We start from the raw sequence: 24,089 nt of genomic DNA, 5'->3' as shown, positions 1-24,089 counted from the left end.
TACTTCAGATTATCGGTTAATATATATTTAAGAAACCTCATTAAAATATAGTTGTCCATATGGTGTGTGTGTGTGTGTGTGTGTATGTGTGTGTGTGTGTGTGTGTGCACATGCAAGCATAAACATATGCACAAAAACTCAATGTAATTAAAAAATGCATACTTCATAAAGATTACGCAAGAACAGCTGATATTTGCGGGCATCATCTAAAGTCTTGTGGCGTGCCTGAGAAGTAGTCCAAAGTTTCTGGTGCCTTTCACAAACAGCTTGGTTCAAATTCTTTATTTCAGCACTTGCATAGTGTTGCTCATTGCAGAGGTTGTCAGAAAATTGTTTCAAGTCTTCTATTTTGTCTTGTTGAGAATGTAAAGTCTTTTCAAAGGCTTTGTGCTTTTTCAGCAGTTCTTCAACAGAATATAGAGAATCCTGAAGAAAACAAAATTTGTTTTAGAATTCAACGTATTTATATCTCTTATTAAAGGTGATGTACATTATCTTACATTAATCATTTGTACTCTCATCTTCAAAGACCTTTGGTGAATAAGAGTACAAATCTGGATACAATCTTAAATTAGTGATACATTAAATCATCATCATCATCATCATCATTTAGCGTCCGTTTTCCATGCTAGCATGGGTTGGACGGTTCAACTGGGGTCTGGGGAGCCCGAAGGCTGCACCAGGCCAGTCAGATCTGGCAGTGTTTCTACAGCTGGATGCCCTTCCTAACGCCAACCACTCCGAGAGTGTAGTGGGTGATTTTATGTGCCACCGACACAGGTGCCAGACGAGGCTGGCGAACGGCCACGCTCGGATGGTGTTTTTATGTGCCACCGACACAGGTGCCAGACGAGGCTGGCAGACGGCCACGCTCGGATGGTGTTTTTATGTGCCACCGACACAGGTGCCAGATGAGGCTGGCGGAGACGGCCACGATCGGATGGTGTTTGTTACGTCCCCAAAGCACGGAGGCCAGTCTATGCGGTACTGGCTACGGCCACGTTCGGATGATTTTCTTGTGTGCCACCACGCACTGGTACCACAAAGATACAAATTCCATTTATGTTCATCTATTTTGATTGTTTTGATTTGATTTGATTTGATTTGATTTGATTTGATTTGATTTGATTTGATTTTCACTTGCCTCAACAGGTCTTCACAAGTGTCACAAGAAGGAAGGTATGCATAGGTGGACTGTCTACGTCGCCGGGTCTTCGGATGGTGTCTTTATGTGCCACCGACACAGGTGCCAGATGTGGCTGGCGAACGGCCACGATCGGATGGTTTTCTTGTGTGCCACCGGTACTGGAACCACAAATATACAAATTCCATTGATGTTCATCTATTTTGATTTGGTTTGATTTCACTTGCCTCAACAGGTCTTCACAAGTGTCACGCGTGTCACACACTTGCCTCAACAGGTCTCCACAAGTGTCACACACTTGCCTCTGCCTCAACAGGTCGGAATTGTATTCTTCGTGGTACCAGTGCCGGTGGCACACAAGAAAACCACCCAAACGTGGCCGTAACCAGTACCGCATCGACTGGCCTCCGTGCTGTGGGCACAACACACACCATCCGATCGTGGCCGTTCGCCAGCCTCATCTGGCACCTGTGCCGGTGGCACATAAAGACACCATCCGAAGACCCGGCGACGTAGTCAGTCCACCTGTGCATACCTTCCCTCTTATGACACTTGTGAAGACCTGTTGAGGCAAGTGTGTGACACTTGTGAAGACCTGTTGAGGCAGAGGCAAGTGTGTGACACTTGTGGAGACCTGTTGAGGCAAGTGTGTGACCCTTGTGAAGACCTGTTGAGGCAAGTGAAAATCAAACCAAATCAAAATAGATGAATATCAATGGAATTTGTATCTTTGTGGTTCCAGTACCGGTGGCACACAAGAAAACCATCCGAACGTGGCCGTCGACTGGCCTCCGTGCTGTGGGCACAACAAACACCATCTGATCGTGGCCGTTCGCCAGCCTCACCTGGCACCTGTGTCGGTGGCACATAAAAACACCACCACCATCCAAAGACCCGGCGACGTAGTCAGTCCACCTGTGCTTACCTTCCCTCTTATGACACTTGTGAAGACCTGTTGAGGCAGAGGCAAGTGTGTGACACTTGTGAAGACCTGTTGAGGCAGAGGCAAGTGTGTGACACTTGTGGAGACCTGTTGAGGCAAGTGTGTGACACGCGTGACACTTGTGAAGACCTGTTGAGGCAAGTGAAATCAAACCAAATCAAAATAGATGAACATCAATGGAATTTGTATATTTGTGGTTCCAGTACCGGTGGCACACAAGAAAACCATCCGATCAAATAAAAAAAATGGATACACACAAACAGAAGTATACAGGAAACCAAAATCCAAGTAATTCCAGTTAAAAAGATGTAGTAGACTGAATACAGCTCTCACTACACATTTCTAATATACACAAGATAATTGAAGTCTTATAATTTGGCAGGCTAATCATGCAAATTAAGCATAAAAGTTAAGATCAATTGTGTTCCTTTTTTTTTATATATATTTTCAATTAAAAATATAGTTTAAACAAAAATTACTTTCACCTCATTAATAATAAATTAATTCAATGAGTTGACAGATTTTGGAAATGAAAATTGGAATATGTTAGTAATTTATTAGGTTGTCTGGAAAGTTCTGAGCATTTTTTTAATATGCAAAAAGCAATATAAATAGTTGACCTTTCAATAAATTTTATTCAATGAAATAATTTCCATTATTAATGACCTTTGCCCATCTATCAGGCAATTTAAATATTCCATCAGCATAAAATTTGACTGTTTTTAATAAAAAACATTATCTAGATGCATTTTTACTCCATCTAAATCGTTAAATGTTTTTCCTTGCAATAAGTTCTGTAAAGACAAAATTTTCTGGGCAATCTGATACTTGCAAGACTTGTGAGAAGACAATTGTCTCATCTAAGTAAAAACCTTACTTATATTTGCTGTAATTCCTTTCTAACTGTTGAGGATGCTCTTATTTTTAACCCTTTCGTTACCGTATTTATTTTGAGATGCTGTGTTTCTTTCAATCATTTTAAATATAACAAAGAATTTAGTAAAATAACTTAGCTATCATTAAGCTAGTGTTAGGAATATAAATTGCAACTAATGTTTGGTGGTATATTTTGATGCAAAACTTATGAAAACAAGACATTTGTACTACAGAGCCAGAGCCGGTTTTGGCCGGGTTAGTAACGATAGGGTTAATTACCAAATATAGTTTCAACAGACCAGTAATAACTCTAGTAATTCAGTAAAGTAACATTAAATATAGAATAATCTTAATGAGTGAGAGAGAGACCCAGCAAACACAAGCATCTTTAAATCTCAAAATGGAAATTTTTCTTAATCCAAATCTGTAGCACTTCAGATTATCAGGATCCAAGTTGTATTTATATTTGAATAGTTGTGGTTTGCAATAAAGTGACATTGTTAAATTCAAGAAAATAGAAATGTATACATATTTACCCCGACATCTTTGTTACTGAGAATGGCTTCCTTAGCAGCAAGCCATCCATCAACCTGTTCCACAGTCTCCTTGTATATCTGAAATATAAATAATACATACGAGTTTTAATTTAAAGCTGGAATATTGAAGATTAAATAGGTAACCTTTTTTCTAGAATTCCAATTTAAGATCAATGATATAATAAACTAGGCACTGAGATTCTATGTATATTACTAGTAGAGATATCGCTGTAACCTTCAGTGTCCAAGTGTTTAACAAAGCCAAGGAGGGCAAATGGTGGCAATGGCAAGTGATTTATCTTCCTGCTAGTGATGTAAACAAGAGTGCTTGTTTGCACCCAAAGCCAATATGAGAATTTCTCTCATGGTACATCATCATCATCATCATCGTTTAACGTCCGCCTTCCATGCTAGCATGGCTTGGACGATTTTGACTGAGGGCTGGCGAGCCAGATGGCTGCACCAGGCTCCAATCTTGATCTGGCAGAGTTTCTACAGCTGGATGCCCTTCCTAACGCCAACCACTCTGAGAGTGTAGTGGGTGCTTTTTACATGCCACTGGCACGGGGGTCAGTCAGGCGGTACTGGCAATGATCTCGCTCGAATCTTTTTACACGTGCCACGATCACTCTCGAATGGTGCCCTTTTACGTGCCACGGGTATGGAAGCCAGTTAGCTGCTCTGGCAACGATTACGCTTGGATGGTGCTCTTGGCATCTTACTAGCACAGGCATAAGTGCCAGTAAGGCGACGCTGGTAACGATCATACTCGAATAGCTGCTCTGTCAACGATCACACTCATGTGGTGCTCTTTGCACCTGCTAGCACGGATGCCAGTCATCGAATTTATTTTGATCCAATGTTCTAACACAACATCCAATTTTAAGTGGGGATAAATATTACCTTTGCTGTTGATATTGCTACTGTTGCTAACAATTATTTAGAAAGTTATATCTTGACCTTCTTCAGTGTATTACAATATCATTTGAGTTATAGTTGCTTGAAAAACTATCTCTCTATTTTTTTACACAATTCAGTAACAGTCAAACCAGCAAATGATGCACTGTGTGGATTGTTCCACAATCACAGAAAGGGGTTTCCATATCATGTTCATATTCCATTTTGGTATCTTTAGTTAGGTCAAGTCAGACATAGAGTCAAAACAATTCCACCAGTTCTGTGTGGATATGGAAACCTAGGACAATTTTTCTGCTAATTCCATCTTCATATCTGACATTGGTGGAATATTTACCAATCTTTTTTTTTTTAATTCAGTTGTATGCAACTAGATTGTTTGGAAACTTTGACAAGAATAGTTGATATTTTGAAATATTTTCCCAATTTTAATGCTCTTCATATTTGTTGATTTGTGGATATCAATAAATATTCCCCTGAACACCTGCTTTTGTTTTCAGTTTTACCAGCAACAATTCTCAAGGTTTCAGGTAGGGCAATACCAACCAACAAATATTAATCTCAATGGGGCTGAGACAACCAGTCGTATCAGCATGTACTCTAGAGATCTTGTATTCAAAGATCTAACCCAGACTGGATATGCGTAATCTGCAGTTGAATACTACAGAGCATAGAGTTAATGCAGTTAGTCTGAGTTTTTTTATGACTTGCACCTCACTAGTAAGTCATTAGTTCTTGTAGAATATTATTCCATATACTCACTTTAGCCCTTAGTTTATCTAAATGCGTCTTGAATGCTAAACTACACTGTAAAGATGTACAGCAAAATATTTGGGACTCTTTGTTCAACAGGTTGCCCAACTCTGGCTTAGATGGTTCTACCAGTACATAATTCTTGTATATTCTTCCAGAGTCAGCTCGTAACAAGGGCCATAACGGCTAAAGGGAACAGGGCAGACTTATGTTTCTTCATTCTCTCTTCGGTAGGTGGCACTTCAATGGCACTTTGGCTAGGGAGGTATAAAAACCCTAGTCGGACAACCATCTCCCTCTTTTTCTGTTCCCCCTTCTGGGCAGACAACTAGTCAAATGCCACATCCAGCTAGGACTGCTAGCTCCCTTTTACTCCTGGCCATGACAACTACCACGTTATGTAGCTAGAGCAATGCTCGCTCTCTATTTTTTCAGCATGAACCTTTAACCCTTAACGACTACCGGCTTAATTACTAGCCACCATGACTGACTAAATTCACTAATGAGGGAACAAACAGTTTGTACACCTTTTATATCATTTCACAAGCACCTTTGTAAAATGTGATGATATAAAACTTGTTACACATAACCTTGTCTGAACATTGTCACATACGCATGTACAACACTAAACAAATGAACCAGACTAATGCTTGACTCTATCCTAAAAGGGTGACCCAAAAGCTCATCTGCAAAGTATAATGCTCCTGTTTTGGCTTCACCCTATATCTTACTCTACTTTTACCACAGGTATACTCAGTAACTATTTACAACACTTCATTCAGCATTCATTAAACATAAGCTCGACTACTTATTCAACTCCTAGCTCAAGCAGTTTGTGTTAAACACATCACAGATTGACACTTGAAACATAAGTTTTAATTTTTAAAGCTTTAGTTATATTAAGTATCTAAATAAATGGTTCAATATCAGAATAAAGGAACATAAAATAATTGTGCTTCAAAATGGTTTAAATCATTTGACTTAAAGTTACTAAAAGATAAGCAACTAAGACACATTAATCCAGATTAAAATCTATTTTAAATTATTTTACAGACCAAGTTGACAAGGTACCAACCTACCAACCTACCAATAGTTGATAATTTCTATATTAACACTGGTACTATACTGTGTCTGTAACAAATAATGTACTCTATTATTTTATTATTTTATCTAATATTTTATGTTCCTAGCTGTAAATTATTAATACCTTATAAAATACAATTTCCTAGTGTACAAAAAGGGTACCATATAATTGTCAATCAAGTGTTTTTACTACCATGCAGTGCTAAGGTAAAAATTTTTATAGCATCCACTTCAATGCATTCTATATTTCCTGTCTCCACAAAGTATTCAGTGGTAACCCAACACAAAAATAGATTGCAAGGCATAATTATTTGGGGTCTTTTTTTACCACACACTTTAAATAAAAATAGATTGGCAAAACTTAAGTCTAAACTTTAAATACTTATTTTTTTACCACATGTAGATTTATTTACCTCTCAATACAAGTGGTAAATAGAAGTAAAATGAAAGAAAGAAATAAGTGATGAATTTGAAACCAACCTGCAAGTTATGGCACGCAGTAAGAAGCTTATTTCGTTTGTCCCAAGCTCCTGTAAGAATAAGACGACTCTTGTCTAATTCTTTGATCATTTTGTCAACATCAGCAGAGTCAGGAGATGAAGCTGTCTCAAGTTTCTTCAGTAAATTGTTTCCTTGTTCACGAACCACTTTGAACAATTTCTGACGACCATCAATCTCAGCCTAATAATTAAATATATGAGAAAGAGAGGGGAACAAAAAGTAAGAAAATAAGTTAGAAAGTGTATGAGAGGAAAAGTGTGAAAAAGAAAAGGATATGATGGAATGAAAGTATAAAAAAAAAAATCAGTATTAAAACTAATTTCTCAGAGGATTTATTTTGTTGTATTTAAAGTTTTATTTTCCTGTGTGTGTGTGATTATTAGTGGCATGTGTAAATAATAGGCGCTTTCACAAACTACAGCAGGCTCCTTCGATGTGTCGATGGGAGCATTCGACAGGACAGATATCTGTGACCTCATAAGATTATATATACTGGACAAATTAATGAAGGGGTTCTTATCAGTCCATTTTGGTCTATACAAAGATGATACTTTAATCACAGCTAGAGGTACAAACAGGCACACCTAATTCACATGCTTATCTTCCTTGTCCTTAAGGTGACAATTCAGACCAACTTTACTGTAGTTAACTTTTTAGATGTGATGCTTGATCTGGGTGCTTGTTACAGGCCCTACTGCAAACCAAATGAAAGGCTATCATACTTTAACAAAGCCTCCTGCCATCTACTTATTGTGTTTAAAAACCTGGTGAAGGTTGTCAGTAAGAGGATATGAAACCTATCCTTGAATAAAGATATTTTCAATGATGTGGCCCTCTATTAAACAAAGCTTTGGTAGCCAGTGGGTTCAAGGACTACATCTCCTATCTGCTGGGACCTAACAACCATAAAAGAAAGCACTACCATAAGGTCCTTTGGTTTGCCCTGCCCTTCTCACTCAGCATCAAAACCTGCATAGGAAGGGTCACTCCCAGATTAGTAAATAAGTATTTCGTGCAATTCCATAGGTATGGACAATCATTTAATAGACACAACTTAGGGGTCTCATTAAGCTGTACACCCAGCATAGAAAGGATTTCAGTGAATGCCTCTAAACCCTACACAAGTGGGGCTTAATTTTTATGCTTAAAATGGTTTTAGTTCATACATCAGAAAATAAACGAATCAAGATTAAAGTTTCTTATTTCATTTTGCAATAATTAAGTTCTAATCATTGTTATTCACTGATATCTCCAGAAAAGATGAACTATTCTCTACATTCAGAGTCTGACCATATTCAGTATAATGTAATGACAACTACAGTAGGTTAAGTGCTAAGATCTCTTACAATCAAGTCTGTAACTTTCTTTCAACTTGTATATCATTTCATATTTTTGTTACTTATACCATCAATAGCCCTTAGAAAGCATCAATGTTACATCTGTTGCCATTCATCAAAAATGTCAAGAACTCTAATTACCTTTCACTATTTATCATACAAATGTAAGACAAATGTAAGACAAGGACTAAAAAATTCACCTGATGGTACTAATAGAATTGTTTTGTTGATATTTTATTCAGCAACCCATGCGAAGTAAACACTGTGAAGACTGTAGGAAATGTGTCCGGAAGTATGACCACCATTGCCATTGGCTTGAGACTTGCGTTGGAGAAAGAAATCACAGATTTTTTTGGCTGTTTTTGCTTTCAATATCTGCTCTCATTCTTTGGACAATTTCTATTACCTAGTAAGCTGCCTATCAAACAATGACACACACACACACACAGATACAATCACACAATCCTTCATACAAACACATACCTATTTATTTATTACCCACAAGGGGCAAAACATAGAGTGGACAAACAAGGATGGACATAGGTATTAAGTCGATTACATCGACCCCAGTGTGTAACTGGTACTTATTTTAATCGACCCCAAAAGGATGAAAGGCAAAGTTGACCTCGGCAGAATTTGAACTCAGAATGCAACGGCAGATGAAATACGGCTACGCATTTCGCCCAGCGTGCTAACGGTTCTGCCAGCTCGCCACCTTATCATACAAACACATACAGTCACTTACATATACCTGCTTATGTACCCATGTACCAATTCATCTACAGCAACTTACCTACGGATAAATTTATCTCCAACCACACACACACACACAGATAAATTGTTGTAGATGAATTCACCTAGAACCGTACACACACACACATGCACAGATACATGCGTACACTCACACACTTTACACCCAGTCTACACTGTAAAGTGGTTGGCATCTGGAAGGGCATCCAGCTGTAAAAACCATGCCAAAATTGACCTTGGCTGTGCTGGTGCCATATAAAAAGCACTCAGCCAACTCTACGGAGTGGTTAGTGTTAGGAAGAGTATCCAGCCATAAAAACCCTGCCAAAACAGGCACAATAGCCTGGGGTTGTCTCCTACCTGGCCAGCTCTTGTCAAACCATCCAACCCATGCCAGCATGGAAGGCTGATGTTAAACGATGATGATGATGATGATAAACACACATATGCACACACGCACACTAACACATATATATTTATTTACTACCCACAAGGGGCTAAACACAGAAGAGACAAACAAGGACAGACAAAGGGATTAAGTCGATTACATCGACCCCAGTGCATAACTAGTACTTAATTTATCAACCCCAGAAGGATGAAAGGCAAAGTTGACCTCGGCGGAATTTGAACTCAGAACGTAACGGCAGACGAAATACGGCTACGCATTTCGACCGGTGTGCTAACGTTTCTGCCAGCTCGCCGCCACACTAACACATATATATACACATATTATTTTTTTATTGTATTTGTATAACATTGTCCGTTTTTTTTACGTCTTTGTTTTTGTATACATTCGCTGCTTTCTTCCAAGGAATCTAATGCTCTTAGCTTAGTTTTTCCTTGGGGCTGGTCAGATTGGAGCAATCTCAAGTATAATCAGCCGAAATTGCGAAGATAATCTGGTACTTGACTGAAGAAAGAAAACTTTGAATGACCCATCCTTGTTTTCTTTGTATCGTCTATCTGGATGTTTTGTTGTCCCATTTTTGTATCACATAACTGTCCGGATGTTTTGCGTTCTTGTCCCCGTGCTGGTATCCTCTGTGCCGGTGGCACGTAAAAAGCACCCATTACACTCATGGAGTGGTTGGCGTTAGGAAGGGCATCCAGCCATAGAAACATTGCCAGATCAGACTGGGCCTGGTGCAGCCTTCTGGCTTCCCAGACCCCAGTTGAACCGTCCAACCCATGCCAGCATGGAAAGCGAACGCTAAACGAAATGTATGGAACAAACTTTCTCCTTAAAATCTTAACCTATAACATCACAATATTATACTTGAGTGTCTGATCATTCTAAATATTGGTTTAAATTTTTGAGGGGCGGGTAAGTGAATTACACTGACTTCAGTGGTCAACTTGTACTTATTTTGTCAACTCTGAAAGGATGAAAGGCAAAGTCAACCTGTGTAAAATTTGAACTAAGAACATTCTAAATAGCAGGACATTGCAAACTATATAATGAGCACACTATCTATCTAGTTCTCATGTGTGTATGTGTGTGTGCATGCATGTAAAAATATATATGTATATATATCACTACACTACAATTTCATCCATTATTGTAGATATAAATAATACTAACTTTTCGTTCATGATGCAACTGTAACATATTCTCAGCTTCAAGGGAATCTTTGGCAAGTTCAGATGTGTTGATTTGTTTAGCCATATTACTGGACCAGTTCACCTAAATTACATGAAAATATAAAGAAGAAACAATACAATGATTTGAAGAAATGATATAAAACTTGAGAAGATTATTGATGCTTGGTGTAGCCACTTCTAAACATTATGTAAAGTGTTATAAAGAGATTAATTAAAGGTGAAGTTTTCTTGCTCAGAAAATACTGATTTGAAAAAAATGCCTTAAATCTATGTCATTACTTTACATTCAACCGAACTTCTATGAATATACATTTAGTAAATTTTTGTTGGGAAATTTTCCACAATTCTTATGGAAACAAATCTGGAGACAGATCTCTCCAAGTTTTATTCATTTCCAGAATTGTGAAAGAACTGCCTCCTCACATCATCTTTTTGCACCTTTTCAGATTTTAGGAAGGAATGAAGAATTTCAGGCATAAATATTGAACAGATTTATCAGCTAAATACACAAAACAATTAAGAGATAAGTAGACCTCATTAATGAATTTGAAGTTCACACTAATCTCTTTCAAATTTAGAAAGAAATGTGTGAACAATATATCAGTCGCTTTTTAATAGATGAACCTACTCAGGATGTTTAACCCTTTCAATACTAACCTGGATGAAAAATATTTTGGTTCATAAGACCAACCCGGCCAAGAGTACCCATTGTTATTTAAGTGTGAATTTAAGCACAAATCTCGATGTCAAGCAATGTCAGATACTATAATTCATTATTTTTATAAAGTGAAAATACACGATTTCACTTTGTAAATAGTTTAGTTATAGTATCTGACATTGCTTGATGTGATATCTGAACTCAGATATATTGCTAGTTGAGAAGTAACAGGAACCATCCAATAAAAGGAAGAACATAGCATGTCCATATATGCTTGTAATTTCAGGGTCTTATTGATTAGAGTAATGTCCCTCCCTATAGACTCAACAAATAGAAAAAAATTTGATGACTTTTAATGAGAAAAGGATGCAATTTGTGTAACAGTTGCTCCATCCAGCTATATATGCAGTACTCTAGTGTGGGGAATATTTCGACTTGATCAGAGTTGAAGTAGCTATTGTCCCTAAAGAGAAGATTTAACATTGAGATGTAGTTTTCTTTCCAAAAAGTGATGTCTACTTATATGGAAGCCACTCTTCCTGCTATTTATGCATCTTTGCTGGAGGTTTACAATAAAGAATACAGTTACTATGGTTAAGAGTGTCTCTTCATCTGGTGCTTTTAACCATCTTACCTCACCCTGAAATCATCATCCTAGTGACTTCAGTGAATAAAACTCCTTCAAACTTCCTCACTGTTTACATATCAATTCTGTTGGCATAGAAGTCTCTTCAACTAGCTAGACACACCTGACAAACATCTTTACTTTTTTTTTTTAAATGGTAGCAAGTAATTTAAGGAAGATTTGTTTACTGTTTTTAGTAGAGAAAGTAATCATGCCAACATTGCAAATACTTGACCTTCTTTTACGTACCTCCAAACATTTATTCCTCCTTCACACCTTCTGTCCTTTTCTCAAGCACAATGTACCAAGAAACACATTATTAGATATGTCAGTCTTTTCTAAGAGAGTAAGGTGTGATTTGAAGGAGATTTGGGTCAAATGACTAACTAGCTTAGGAAGTTGCACTATGGGTTGATTTGCTGTAAGAAGTCTTACACCACAGTAACTGGTAAAAGACAAGATGAATATAACTAGAATGCCTTTTATTATAAATCTGCTCAATCAGAATGATGTACAACGAAACATCTGCCCAACATCCTTTACTGTACAGGAGAAGAGGTACAAAGGCAGATAATTCAGACTGAATATTTACTTTGCCTTAGGCTCTCAACTTCTGATGAAGTTATAGGGATGCCATCATGATAGAAGTGTGAATGTTTCTGGGTGGGCAATGCCTCAGATACAAATGATGATCATGGTCACTCCAATGAAAGTTTGTTGTTGCTTAACCCCAAGTCACTCGGCACCTAAGATCAAAGGCTTTCCAAGTATAACTATCCCAAATTTTTTTAAAGCATCCAGTACAAAAATATATATCCACCGTATGTTATATAAGAATATATGGGCATTGCATCTTTATTTTTTTTTAAATGGTAGCAAGTGATTTAAGGAAGATTTGTTTACTATTTTTAGTAGAGAAAGTAATCATGTAGAGGTTCCGAAAGTAAAGTGAATCTCCATCTTTTCTCTCAACTGAAAGAAAATACTGTAGTAATGGGGGGGGGGGGATAAACATTGGTCTTGTCATAATCAATATGGAAAACAATAAAAATTGATATATAAGAATATAAGAATCTCCCCCTAATTCAAATATCTTAAAGAATTCTTAAGTGTAATTTAAAAAAGAAAAATTGTTTTAAATGATTCAATTTTTTTGGGGGAAAAAAAAATCATGCCTTGCTGTCTTATCAAAGATAATTTGATTAAGAAACAGAAGTTTACAATCCTTCAAATTTTCAGACAACCATTAAACATTAATTACCGATTCATTGGCATCACTGAGAAATTTCAGCAGCTCATAGGATTCAGCCAACTTTGACTTTCTGCAAAAAAAAAAAAAATAATAATAATAAATAAATAAATAAATAAATAAAAAAATAAAAATGTCTTTGCTGAATCCTGTGTTATCTAATGAACAATCCACTCTAATCTATCCACAATTTCACAAAGAAATATTTTCTGCAGTTCATTGTACATATGCACATGATGCTGCATGAAACAACATTGATTTAAGTATATTTGTATAGTCATATTTAACACATTTGAATGTATTTGGATGTGAGAAGATCTTCAATTCTTGATTTAGTCATGGGAGAAAATTCTCCTTCAAGACAACATCATCATCATCATTTAACATCTGCTTCCCATGTTGGCATGCATTGTTCAGGCTCCATGTCTGTTTTGGCATGGTTTCCACAGCTCGATGCCAACCACTTTACAGCGTGTACTGGGCACTTATACACAGCACTGGCATGGGTGCTTTTTATGTGGCACCAGCACTTATGAACCTGTGAGATTAGGGATGCTCAGCTGGAGAAGGTTACAAGGGATGAGCTTCTATGCAAGGGCAGCCATGCTTTTACTTAGATTGGTGTGTCTTTTCAAGCACAGTAAGTTGCCAGGAGTCTTGGTCCCCTTTCATCTTCCCTGTGAGTCTCAATGTTTGTAGAACCTTTCTCACCACTTTGTCCCACTTCTTCCTGGGTCAACCCTTTCTACATGTTCCCTCTACAATTAGAGATCGGCACCTCTTAATGCCACTGTCCTCATTCATATGCATTACATGGCCAAACCAGTGCAGTCTTCTCTTTTGCACACTACATCTGATGCTATGTATACACAGTTTTTCTCTCAAATCACTTACGCTCTGTTGTATATGCACACTGACATTACACATCCAGTGAAGCATACTGGCTTCATTTCTTTCAAGTCTTCACACACCCTCAGTAACCACAGCCCATGTCTCACTGACATGTAGTATAGCTGTCCATACACAGGCATTGTGCAATCTGCCTTTTAACTCTGAGAGAGAGGCCCTTTGTTACTAACGGAGGGAGTAAGCTCTCTGAACTTCACCCAGCCTGTACATATAGTAGCAGCTATGCTTTCAGAACGACCACCCCAACTACTAACTTGGTTACTTACGTAACAGAGACTGTCTACTACTACTTCAAGGGATCCCTGCTGGTATAGGAGGGAGTCATTATTTTTATGTTCCTAGTGTTTAATGTACCTGCACATCTGCCACATGTAAAGACTACTTTCTCTGTTAGTCATCCAGTGATACAGCTACACCTCTTCTGTGTCCAAATCATCCAGTAATACCACTGCACCTCTTTTTGTAAGTGTAAAAACATATGAGGGGCTACAAAGGACATTACTGGATCATGGGATGCATGCGTTTCTGTGACTTACTTTAATAAGAATAATTTCATTCTTATTGGGCTGTGAATGACAGATTTGATGTTGTTAGCTGACAATGAAGGCATCATCAGAATGGAAAGAGCTGGAACGAATATTACAAAGTAATCTTTCAAAACATTAACAATTCTATCAATCCAGTCCATCTTTACTTCATCAACCCTCAAAACTTGAAAGGCAAAGTTGACTAAACCAGATTTGAACTGAGAGCTCAGGGTTAGAATAGATATTCCAAGATATTCAAATAATGCTAACTCTAATTTGTCACCATTAAGGGGATATGAAATAGTAAACAGGTGCTTACACAATGTGGCAAGCATAATAACTTTACTAACCAAGACTACACATGCATTGACATGAAGTAAAAACTGTTGAACAGTGCTTAAATCAAATAAACAGCTTACCGTTTCCGTAAGAGTTTTTGAAGATCTTCCCAACTAATTTTAGCTTCAGTTAATTTCTTTTCAATGGAACCAGAAAGATGGGGATATTTCTGTTCCAGCTTGTCAGCATGTTTTCCAAGTTTCTGGAATAATTAAAACTTATATTTAAAACCTCTACTTTTAATATAAAAATGACTAAATCTTTTATGCAAAAATTACACATTAGAGCAATACAAAGCTGCATAGAAACTAAAATAATTTTTCTTATAAACTTTGACTAAAATACCTGCTTAAAACAATTTCTTAAAATATGAAGCATTAATGTCCATGTAAGAGATGCAACAGTTTAGATGATACAAAGATAGCCTAGCAACGTAAAAGGTTATTGGCTCAAAAATCATTACTAGTATGAATTTTTCTCTAGTGATAGCAGTAACTTTCAACAGATACTAGATTTTATGGAACTGCAAAAATCTAAAAGCCAAAATCGGCAATGAAAATTTTCATCCCTCTTAGTTCAACCATACTTGATAGTCTGGAGATGGACATGCTCATTCATTTAGCTTTGGTTGTAGCTTGAATGACTCAATAGGAAAGCTTTATCCATGTCTCCCACTGCCTTTATAGAGTAAGGGAACAAGGAATTCCAAATATTTTAAACTTTTAGTAATTATAAGAAAATATACTTCTCAGATAATTTCTACTTTTTAAAAAACAATTTTTACCAGTGTTCAGTTTAAAAACAATAGGATCATTATGACCTATGTAACTTTTCCTACATATAATAACAAACATTTCTAATTTCAATTTATTTATGAAACTTCTCTGATAGAGTTGAAAGGTTAACAGAAACTTTACATTGTAGCATCGTTTCGCATGCAAGATTACTTGTTCTGTAATTTTTCAGGAACTACGAACTGTTTTGCTTCAACACTACCATAGTTATAAAATCTCTAACAAACATTCTAAAATAATGATGTTATCTTCCTCTCAAAGAAGAAAATATTCAAGGAAGTCAACCAAAAAATGTATATTTGTCTAACATTATCAGGATTTTATCTGTTTAACACAAAGCACCGTTAATTCAGATAAGTTTTTAAATTTTTTTTATTTTCCATTTTTTTTCTCTCTTCATCTGTTTTCTCTCCTTATTTCTTTCTGTAGAAAAGCATAGGCTTGAAAAGTCAAAGACTTCTATTTTTCATGAGTGCCAAATTAATACACCCTGATTGTTTTTCTTTCACCCGTCTCCTATTTTTTGCATATTTCTGAGCTATTATCGTAGCATTAAAACCAGGTTTTTGTTTGTGTTTTGAACATTTCAGGTGAACTGCACAAATTGAGTTACATATCTCAAGGCACACAGCTATAAATGATCACTTTTCCTTTTCTTCCTCTCAGAATTGTTCTCATTTTACAATAATATAATTTTAAAGATATTTTGAAGAAAACTTGAACTACAAACCTTAATATCAGCTTCTAGTACAGTGAAATCCATGTCAATTTTTTCTTGCTTACGTAACAATAGCTGAACAGCTGCCAAGTTTTTCCCATAATCATCAGTCGATAACTGAACTTCCTGAATGATAAAAGGTTGATCAAACATTTAATTGGAAGTATAAAAAGAATAATATGCAATCATTCACACTAGATACAGAGTGATGACATTGTTACAGAAATGTTGTTTAAGTGTCACTCATGGTGAAATATTACTTTGTTTGAAAACAGGTAAAGGTTGGCAAGAGGAAGAGCATCCAACCACAGAAAATTTGCCTCAATAAATCCAGTCTGACCATGCAAACATGGAGAAGTAAACATTAAAACAATAATGATGATTATTATATTTTTCAATTTACCTTTTCTTTTATTCGTTCTTTTACATCATTGACATCTCTATTAAATGCATGGATTTCAGAGTGATTCTCTAGTTCAGATTTATATTTTTTCAAAGCTCCTTGCAGTTGTCGCCAACTAGAAATATAGTACAAGATCACAAACTAAAGAACAAACATCAAGAATTTTATTTTTGAACAAAACATTGTTCACACAAACTAAAAAGAAAAAAAATGAAATATTGTATTAATAATTCTAATATCAATAAAATAATTTCAGCATTAATAATATATTGCATTAACAATTCTGGATACATTTTAGAGCTTGTTTCAGTTGATACTCATAGCTGAATTAACAAAGTGAAAGTTTATAAGAAAGTGAGAACAGTGAAGAATTCACAGATTAAATTCATCAACATTAAACATCTGTTTTTCCATGCTGGCTTGGATGGCTTTACAGGAACTGGTATGTCCAGAGGCCAAACCAGGCTCTATAGACTGTTTTGTTTGGTTTCTATAGCTGGATGCCCTTTGTAAGTGGTTGGCATTAGGAAAAACAGACTACGGAACCTGGTGTGGTCCCTGGCCTAGCCAGTTCCTCTCAAGCTGTCCAACCCATACCAATATGGGAAACAGACATTAAGTGTTGGATGGAAATCTTGCTTTCCAATTCTTGTATCACCTTTAACCTATCTAGTAATATTTTTTCCAGCATCAGGCTATTTTTAGTTTTTATCAACCTAGAAGCAAATATTAAATCAAAATTATACTAAATATTACAGTAATAGAAAATCTTTCCTATATTGGCAGGTAATCAAACTAAATTTATTAATAATATCTTACTCTTTTATCATATGATCTCTCTTTTCTTTGGCTTCTTTATTCAACTTATCAGCTAAATCACTGATGGACTGAATTCTGTTTTCATCAACCCTGATGCCCTAGAAAAATATAATCATAAAATATTTGTTCTGAGATTACACATTTTCTAGAATTGAACATCAAACACAAAACGAAATATGCTGCACAGATGATGGTTCACTTGCATTTAGTGATTCTGCAAAGAAAGAGACTAGAAAATGTCATTATAAAAGGCTGCTAAATGTAGAGAATGCATGGGGAAAGGAGAGCCTGCCTAATGTGGACTCAATAGAAGGACTGGCTATTTGAATCAACAGTACCTTAGCAGATAAAGTAATTAAGGATATGAAGACAGGGAAAGCTTCCAGCCCATCATGAATAACCACTGAGATGCTTAAAATCTCTGGCAGAGTAGGATATAACCTGGTTACCTGTATAGTTAATCAAGTTGTGCACAAGGGAGTCATACCCAATGATTGGTGTAGTAGCATAATAGTCAGTTGCTGCAAAGGCAAAGGTGATGCCTTAGACAGAAATAATTACAGAAGCATCAAATTGCTGGACCAGGTGATGAAAGTCACAGAAAAGGTCATAGCTCAATTAATTAGGGAGAAAGTTAGCGATGAGATGGAGTTTTTTGTGCCAGGAAGAAGCATGACTGATACTATATTCCTGGTTAGGCAACTGTAAGAGAAATATCTAGCCAAAAATAAACCACTTTACTTGGCTTTTGTTCACATGGAGAAAGCCTTTGACAGGGTCTCCCACTTCCCTATCTGGTGATCAATGCAGAAGCTAGGGATAGATGAGTGGTTGGTGAGAGCTGTACAAGTCATGTATAGTGATGCTGCCAGTAAGGTGAATGTTGACAACAAATATAGCAATGAGCTCGGTGTACAGGTAGGAGTTCATCAAGGATCAGTTCTCATCCCCCACTTGTTTATCTTCATCCTCCAAGACCTCAACAGAGGAATTCAAAACTGGCTGTCTCTGGGAACTCCTCTATGCTGATGACCTAGTTCTTATAGCTGAATCACTCTATGAGCTAGACAAATTTCAGGTGTAGAAGCAAGGTCTGGAATCTAAGGGTTAATTTAGTAAAAACCAAAGTCCTAGTAAGTAGGAAAACAGACAAATAGCAAGTCCCTTCATGGAAATGGCCCCGCTCAATATGCAAGAAGGATGTTGGTAAAAACTCCATATGTTGTACCCAGTGTAAGCTTTGGAGGTGTAGTGGTAACACAGGAAGGTTAATGGAGAAAATAGTCTTCATGTGTGGCAAATGCACAGACAATAGACTCCCTCAAATAGTCAGTGGGGATCATTCATTAGAAGTAGTAGACAGCTTCTGTTACCTAGGTGACCAATTTAGTAGTGGGGGAGGAAGTTCTGAAAGTGTAGTTGCTAACATAAAAACAAATTTCGGAGAGATTCTACCTTTGTTGGTAACTAAGGGTCTCTCCCTCAGACTGAAAGGTAGACTGTACGACGATTCCCAACATTCGAAGGGTGCTTTTTATGTGCCACCAGTACAAGTGCCAATCATGCGACACTGGCATCAGCATCTCAAAACATGTACAATAGTAAAAATTGAATAAATAAAAGGTTTTTAGGAGAGTAAAGTTGCAAGGTAAAATTTGGAAATGATCAAATGTTCACAGAAATGTCAATGAGATTCACAGAGATAGACAATTATATAAGTTTAAATGCTCAATGAAAATCATAACAAATATACATGGTGGAAGGTTCAATCATACTTTATTTTTTACTAAAAAAAAAGTGGGGGGGAGAAAGAGAAAAAGATGGAGAGAAAGAAAAAAAAGTTTTCTTACAATTTCTGTAGTAGTACATGAGTGTTTTCATGGTCACTTGTAAGAGTTCGAAATGTTAAAAAAGTATTTTAGCATAAATATATGTTTTTACAGTAAAGGATCAAGTTATGATTGGTTGCAAATTTGATGATGTCTTTTCTTTTTCTCGTAGGCGTTTTGGTCAAAATATATTTGTTTTAGCAAGGTTTAGCATTCTGGTTGTTTGACTTCCTGGTAATGTCATTTGTTTGCCGAACATTTCCATCCCTTGTTGACCATGGTATAACACCAAGTTCTGATTAATTTGTAAGTTTAGTGATGTCGTTTGGTTTGGTCTCAATAATTCTGTATTGACAAAGTTCAGTATTCTGGTTGTTTGACTTCCTGAACTTTCAATCATGTATATTTGTTATGATTTTCATTGAACAGGAAAAACAGGGATAACCAAAAGGAAGACACATTACCAAATATCAAAATGCTCTAATTTAAGATAATACTTGAGCATATACAGGCACAGGAGAGGCTGTGTGGTAAGTAGCTTGTTTACCAACCACATGGTTCTGGGTTCAGTCCCACTGCGTGGCACCTTGGGCAAGTGTCTTCTACTATAGCCTCAGGCCGACCAAAGCCTTGTGAGTGGATTTGGCAGACGGAAACTGAAAAGAAGCCCGTCGTATATATATATATATATATATATATATATATATATATATATATATATATATATATATATATATATATATGCGTGTGTGTGTTTGTGTTTGTCCCCCTAGCATTGCTTGACAACCGATGCTGGTGTGTTTATGTCCCCGTTACTTAGCAGTCCGGCAAAAGAGACCGATAGAATAAGTACTGGGCTTACAAAAGAATAAGTCCCGGGGTCAAGTTGCTCGATTAAAGGCGGTGCTCCAGCATGGCCGCAGTCAAATGACTGAAACAAGTAAAAGAGTAAAGAGTAAAAGATATATGCTGTAGTATAACAACTCAAAATACAGAATACTTACAGCTGCATCTTGATTGTTGACTTTCTTTAAAAGTTCCAAACAATGTTCATAGTCCCGTCCCATATCTCCAGCATTGACTAATATTTCCTGAAAATAATACAGAAGAGATTAAAATATGACTAGATAATATTTTTCCATCAATTCTAAATATAATGCTTAATCTTTCTTGGAGTTATATCCCTTCCAAATTGCCCCTATTTTAGACCAACCAATCACTACCCTATTGTAATTCAGATAAATATTAGATGTAGCAACCACATTATTACAGTAATATCCTAGCCTAAAAAAAAAAAAAAAGACTAATAACTTCTTCACCAGATTAATGAATTTAAGAAACAAAAACCTAGAGAGGAACAAATTTATTTGGAAATATTTTCCAGATATACAGAATGTTGGTTATTAAAGTAGCAAGCACAATGGTATAAAATTTTATTCTCAGTGGTTAGTTTTAACTTATTCTTGTTTTATTTATTAAGAAGGTTGAGGTCTACAAACAATTTTACCCTGATAGAAACAAGTTTATGGAACTAAGTGTTAATTAAACAATATCCAGGATATATTTATATTATTGGTAATCTCAACAAGGCCAGGCAAAGGCAAGTCTTAGAAAATTTTGGGAATATCATCGAATATATAGAAAAGGGAAATTAAATAGCTGATGTATATTATATAGTTTATCTTCTGCCATTTCCATTGCTATCATTGTAAATTATAGACTTGCACTGGTCAAATAATTTTAGGGAGTCTCTTTAAATAACAGAACTATTCCTTCCTTAATCAAGTACAATCTATAATTATGATCTTGGGAGCAACCAGGTTTGGCTACAAGAGAGCAGTATCTCCATCTCACCAACATCAATATTTTCCAATAATAACAAAGATTACTAAATACTTGGAATGAACTAATTAGCAAGTTCCTATATGGTTTCTATAACTGCTAGAAATAGTAACTAAATACCCTTCAATTCCTACACTACTGTCTCTAAAAAAATTAAGAATAGGCATAGGAGTGGCTGTGTGGTAAGTAGCTTGCTTAACAATTACACGGTTCTGGGTTCAGTCCCATTGCGTGGCACCTTGGGCAAGTGTGTTCTACTATAGCCTCGGGCTGACCAAAGCCTTGTGAGTGGATTCGGTAGACGGAAACTGAAAGAAGCCCGTCGTATATATGTATATATATGTGTGTGTGTGTGTGTGTGTGTGTGTGTGTGGTGTGTGTGTGTGTGTGTGTGTATATGTTTGTGTGTCTGTGTTTGTCCCCCCAACATCGCTTGACAACCGATGGGGGTGTGTTTACGTCCCCATAACAGTTCGGTAAAAGAGGCCGATAGAATAAGTACTAGGCTTACAAAGAATAATTCCTGGGGTTGATTTGCTCGACTAAAAAGGCAATGCTCCAGCATGGCCACAGTCAAATGACTGAAACAAATACAAGAGTTAAAAAAAAAAAACATTAGACAATGTAGTCTTAGATCCATAAAAGATAGGATTATCTTGGCAAGAACACCTCTGATCATGGGTCTGCCCAGTCATAACTGACTATGAACAACCATTAAAAATAACAGCCAAACTTCCCTCAAATCTCACGATTGTCTTTAAAGAGTTGGTCAAACTGATAATATGGTCCTGAGTGTACACCATAGGAATTTTAAAAAAAAAGAAAAAGGAATAAAATGGCCACATCTTAAATAACTTAAATCAGGTTGATTGGTAATGAACCTAGGCTAAGCAACTTTTGGCTAATTTCTTTGAAGATACACAATTAAAATTACCTTTTCTCTCATCCAAGCATTCACTTTCTCAATCTGCTCATAGAAGCTAAGAAGATCCCGTGCTGCTTCCAATCCTTTGCCTCGGCTCTCTGCTGCATGCAATAAGTTGTTCCATTTACTGGTCATAGAGTTGATAGATTGCTGAATCTCTTGTTTCTGATAATTCTTCTTAATTAATGCCTCTCCATTCTGAGTCATAATAATTTCAATTCAATAAAGAAAAAGAAACATGTATTAATTTTACAAGTAATTTGTAGCGTGAAGACAACAATTTGTGGAATCTTCAGGCAACACTTCAAAACTGATCAGCAAAGTAAATTTAGCAATTATATTTTACAATATATATTGACTACTTTTTCACTCATTTGTTTAATATATATTATATATATGGTTTTTACGCCCTTCCAAACATCAGCCACTTTACGTGGACTAAGGAATTTTTAGGTGACACCATCACTAGTGAGGTCATTATACAGCTCGCAAGACTAAGATCTCCTTCACATGAGTGGGACTACAGTAGAGAGAGGTGGATTTAAGTTAGGAGATGAGGTTTTTTATTTGGAAAAGCTAGTTGGCTACTTGCATTATAAAAGAGAGGGTGGGAGTGGTTAGGATGGAGCTGGAAATAGATGGAAAATAGTGGTGAGGAGGAATCAGGGAGGACCCTCAAGATACAAGGTAAGAAGAATTGAGAAGAGTATGGGTGGATAAAAAAGATATGGGAGATGGCAAGAGATGGGGAATGAGTGAGAGGCTGAATAGAATGATAAGTAGAGAAGATTAGAGTTGATGGGTGAATGGTGGAAGGGAGGGGGTAACCAATGATATATGAGGTGGGGGGGAGATAGTAGAGAGGAGATGATGACTGACTGCAGAAAGAGGGTGAAGAGAGACAGAACGGTGAAAGTGATATGGTAGAGAAGGAACGGTCGAGAGAGAGAGAGAGAGAGAGAGAATTGACATGGTTGGACAGATTGTGAGTGTGCATGTGTTGGGGTAGAAGCAGGAATAACAAATGGGGAAGAGAGACATACAGTGGAGGGGGAATAATTTGTTGGTTCGGAAGAGTAATCAATGCACAATGTGGGTGGAAAGGATACTATTGAAAATGAAGGATGGATATTAAATGAACTGGTTCTGGGTAGTCAGAAAGACAAATGGCATCAGAGAGAAGCTAGAGATGTGTTTAGTTCTACCTATATTTAATTATAGCATCAGAATACTGCAGTAAGAGATATCACAAACAATTCACAGCTAAAATGTTACAGTAATGATAGCCCATTACATACTTTTTCATCTATTCTCAGTAATTAACTAATTCAATAGCATATTCTCTTGGCCATTTTGCACATACCTTATAAAATAAGAAAATCTGTTTTGTTACAACATAGTAATTTGCACAAATTGGAACAATTTCAAAGAAATATTGGAAACAGACCTGCTTTGTCTTTTCTATCCTATCAGTGTTGGCATATATTTCTGAAACAAATGCTTGGTGTTTCTGCAGTTTCTTCAGTTTTACATTAAGATCAGTAGTATCTTTAACAACATCATCATCAACAGCAACTTTCAGCTTATCATCCATCCAGTTTTCAAGCTATAATATAGATAATGAAGACAACTTTTGTTTTTCATAATATACTAATAGTATAATAACAATACATGAAGCTTCTAAACATATTAATAAACAGTTCCAAGATTTCATCATTGGAACATACAATATATCTTTAAGTTGAATTCAATGAGATCTGCAAGAATTCATTGAATTCAATGCAAAGTTTAAAAGCATTTAGTCAATGCCAAATAATCCCCACATCCTCCAGATAGTAAAAAAGTCCAGCAGACATAATATTTCTAGAATATCTGGTAATTACTAATTCCTGACAACAGCATCAATTTATGTACACTAGATTACCAGAAAAACCCACAAAACATCCAATGGGTATAAATTCACAATCTGTGAGTTCATAGAATAACATGATCCACTTGTCCATTAAAAATTA

General features: G+C 36.4%; 1 protein-coding gene across 6 annotated transcripts in view; it reads right to left on the bottom strand.

Annotated features, from left to right (window-relative positions):
* The window catches only part of LOC115216340 (spectrin beta chain, non-erythrocytic 1), a 242,972-nt gene that overhangs the window by 60,564 nt on the left and 158,319 nt on the right, over positions 1-24,089 (bottom strand). For all 6 annotated transcript variants that reach the window (XM_029785570.2, XM_036506463.1, XM_036506462.1 and 3 more), the window contains 12 exons: positions 23,525-23,683; positions 22,087-22,275; positions 20,315-20,401; positions 17,482-17,579; positions 16,663-16,777; positions 16,272-16,385; positions 14,828-14,949; positions 12,985-13,045; positions 10,421-10,522; positions 6,731-6,931; positions 3,500-3,577; positions 163-426 (listed from right to left, as the gene is read on the bottom strand). In XM_029785570.2, the coding sequence (XP_029641430.1) occupies positions 163-426; positions 3,500-3,577; positions 6,731-6,931; positions 10,421-10,522; positions 12,985-13,045; positions 14,828-14,949; positions 16,272-16,385; positions 16,663-16,777; positions 17,482-17,579; positions 20,315-20,401; positions 22,087-22,275; positions 23,525-23,683 (1,590 nt within the window). The remainder of the gene's footprint in view (positions 1-162; positions 427-3,499; positions 3,578-6,730; positions 6,932-10,420; positions 10,523-12,984; positions 13,046-14,827; positions 14,950-16,271; positions 16,386-16,662; positions 16,778-17,481; positions 17,580-20,314; positions 20,402-22,086; positions 22,276-23,524; positions 23,684-24,089) is intronic.

Source organism: Octopus sinensis, linkage group LG10, assembly GCF_006345805.1.
Source record: "Octopus sinensis linkage group LG10, ASM634580v1, whole genome shotgun sequence".
Taxonomy (NCBI): domain Eukaryota; kingdom Metazoa; phylum Mollusca; class Cephalopoda; order Octopoda; family Octopodidae; genus Octopus; species Octopus sinensis.
Note: the sequence above shows the minus strand (reverse complement) of the source record. Positions and strands in the feature narration are given on the sequence as shown.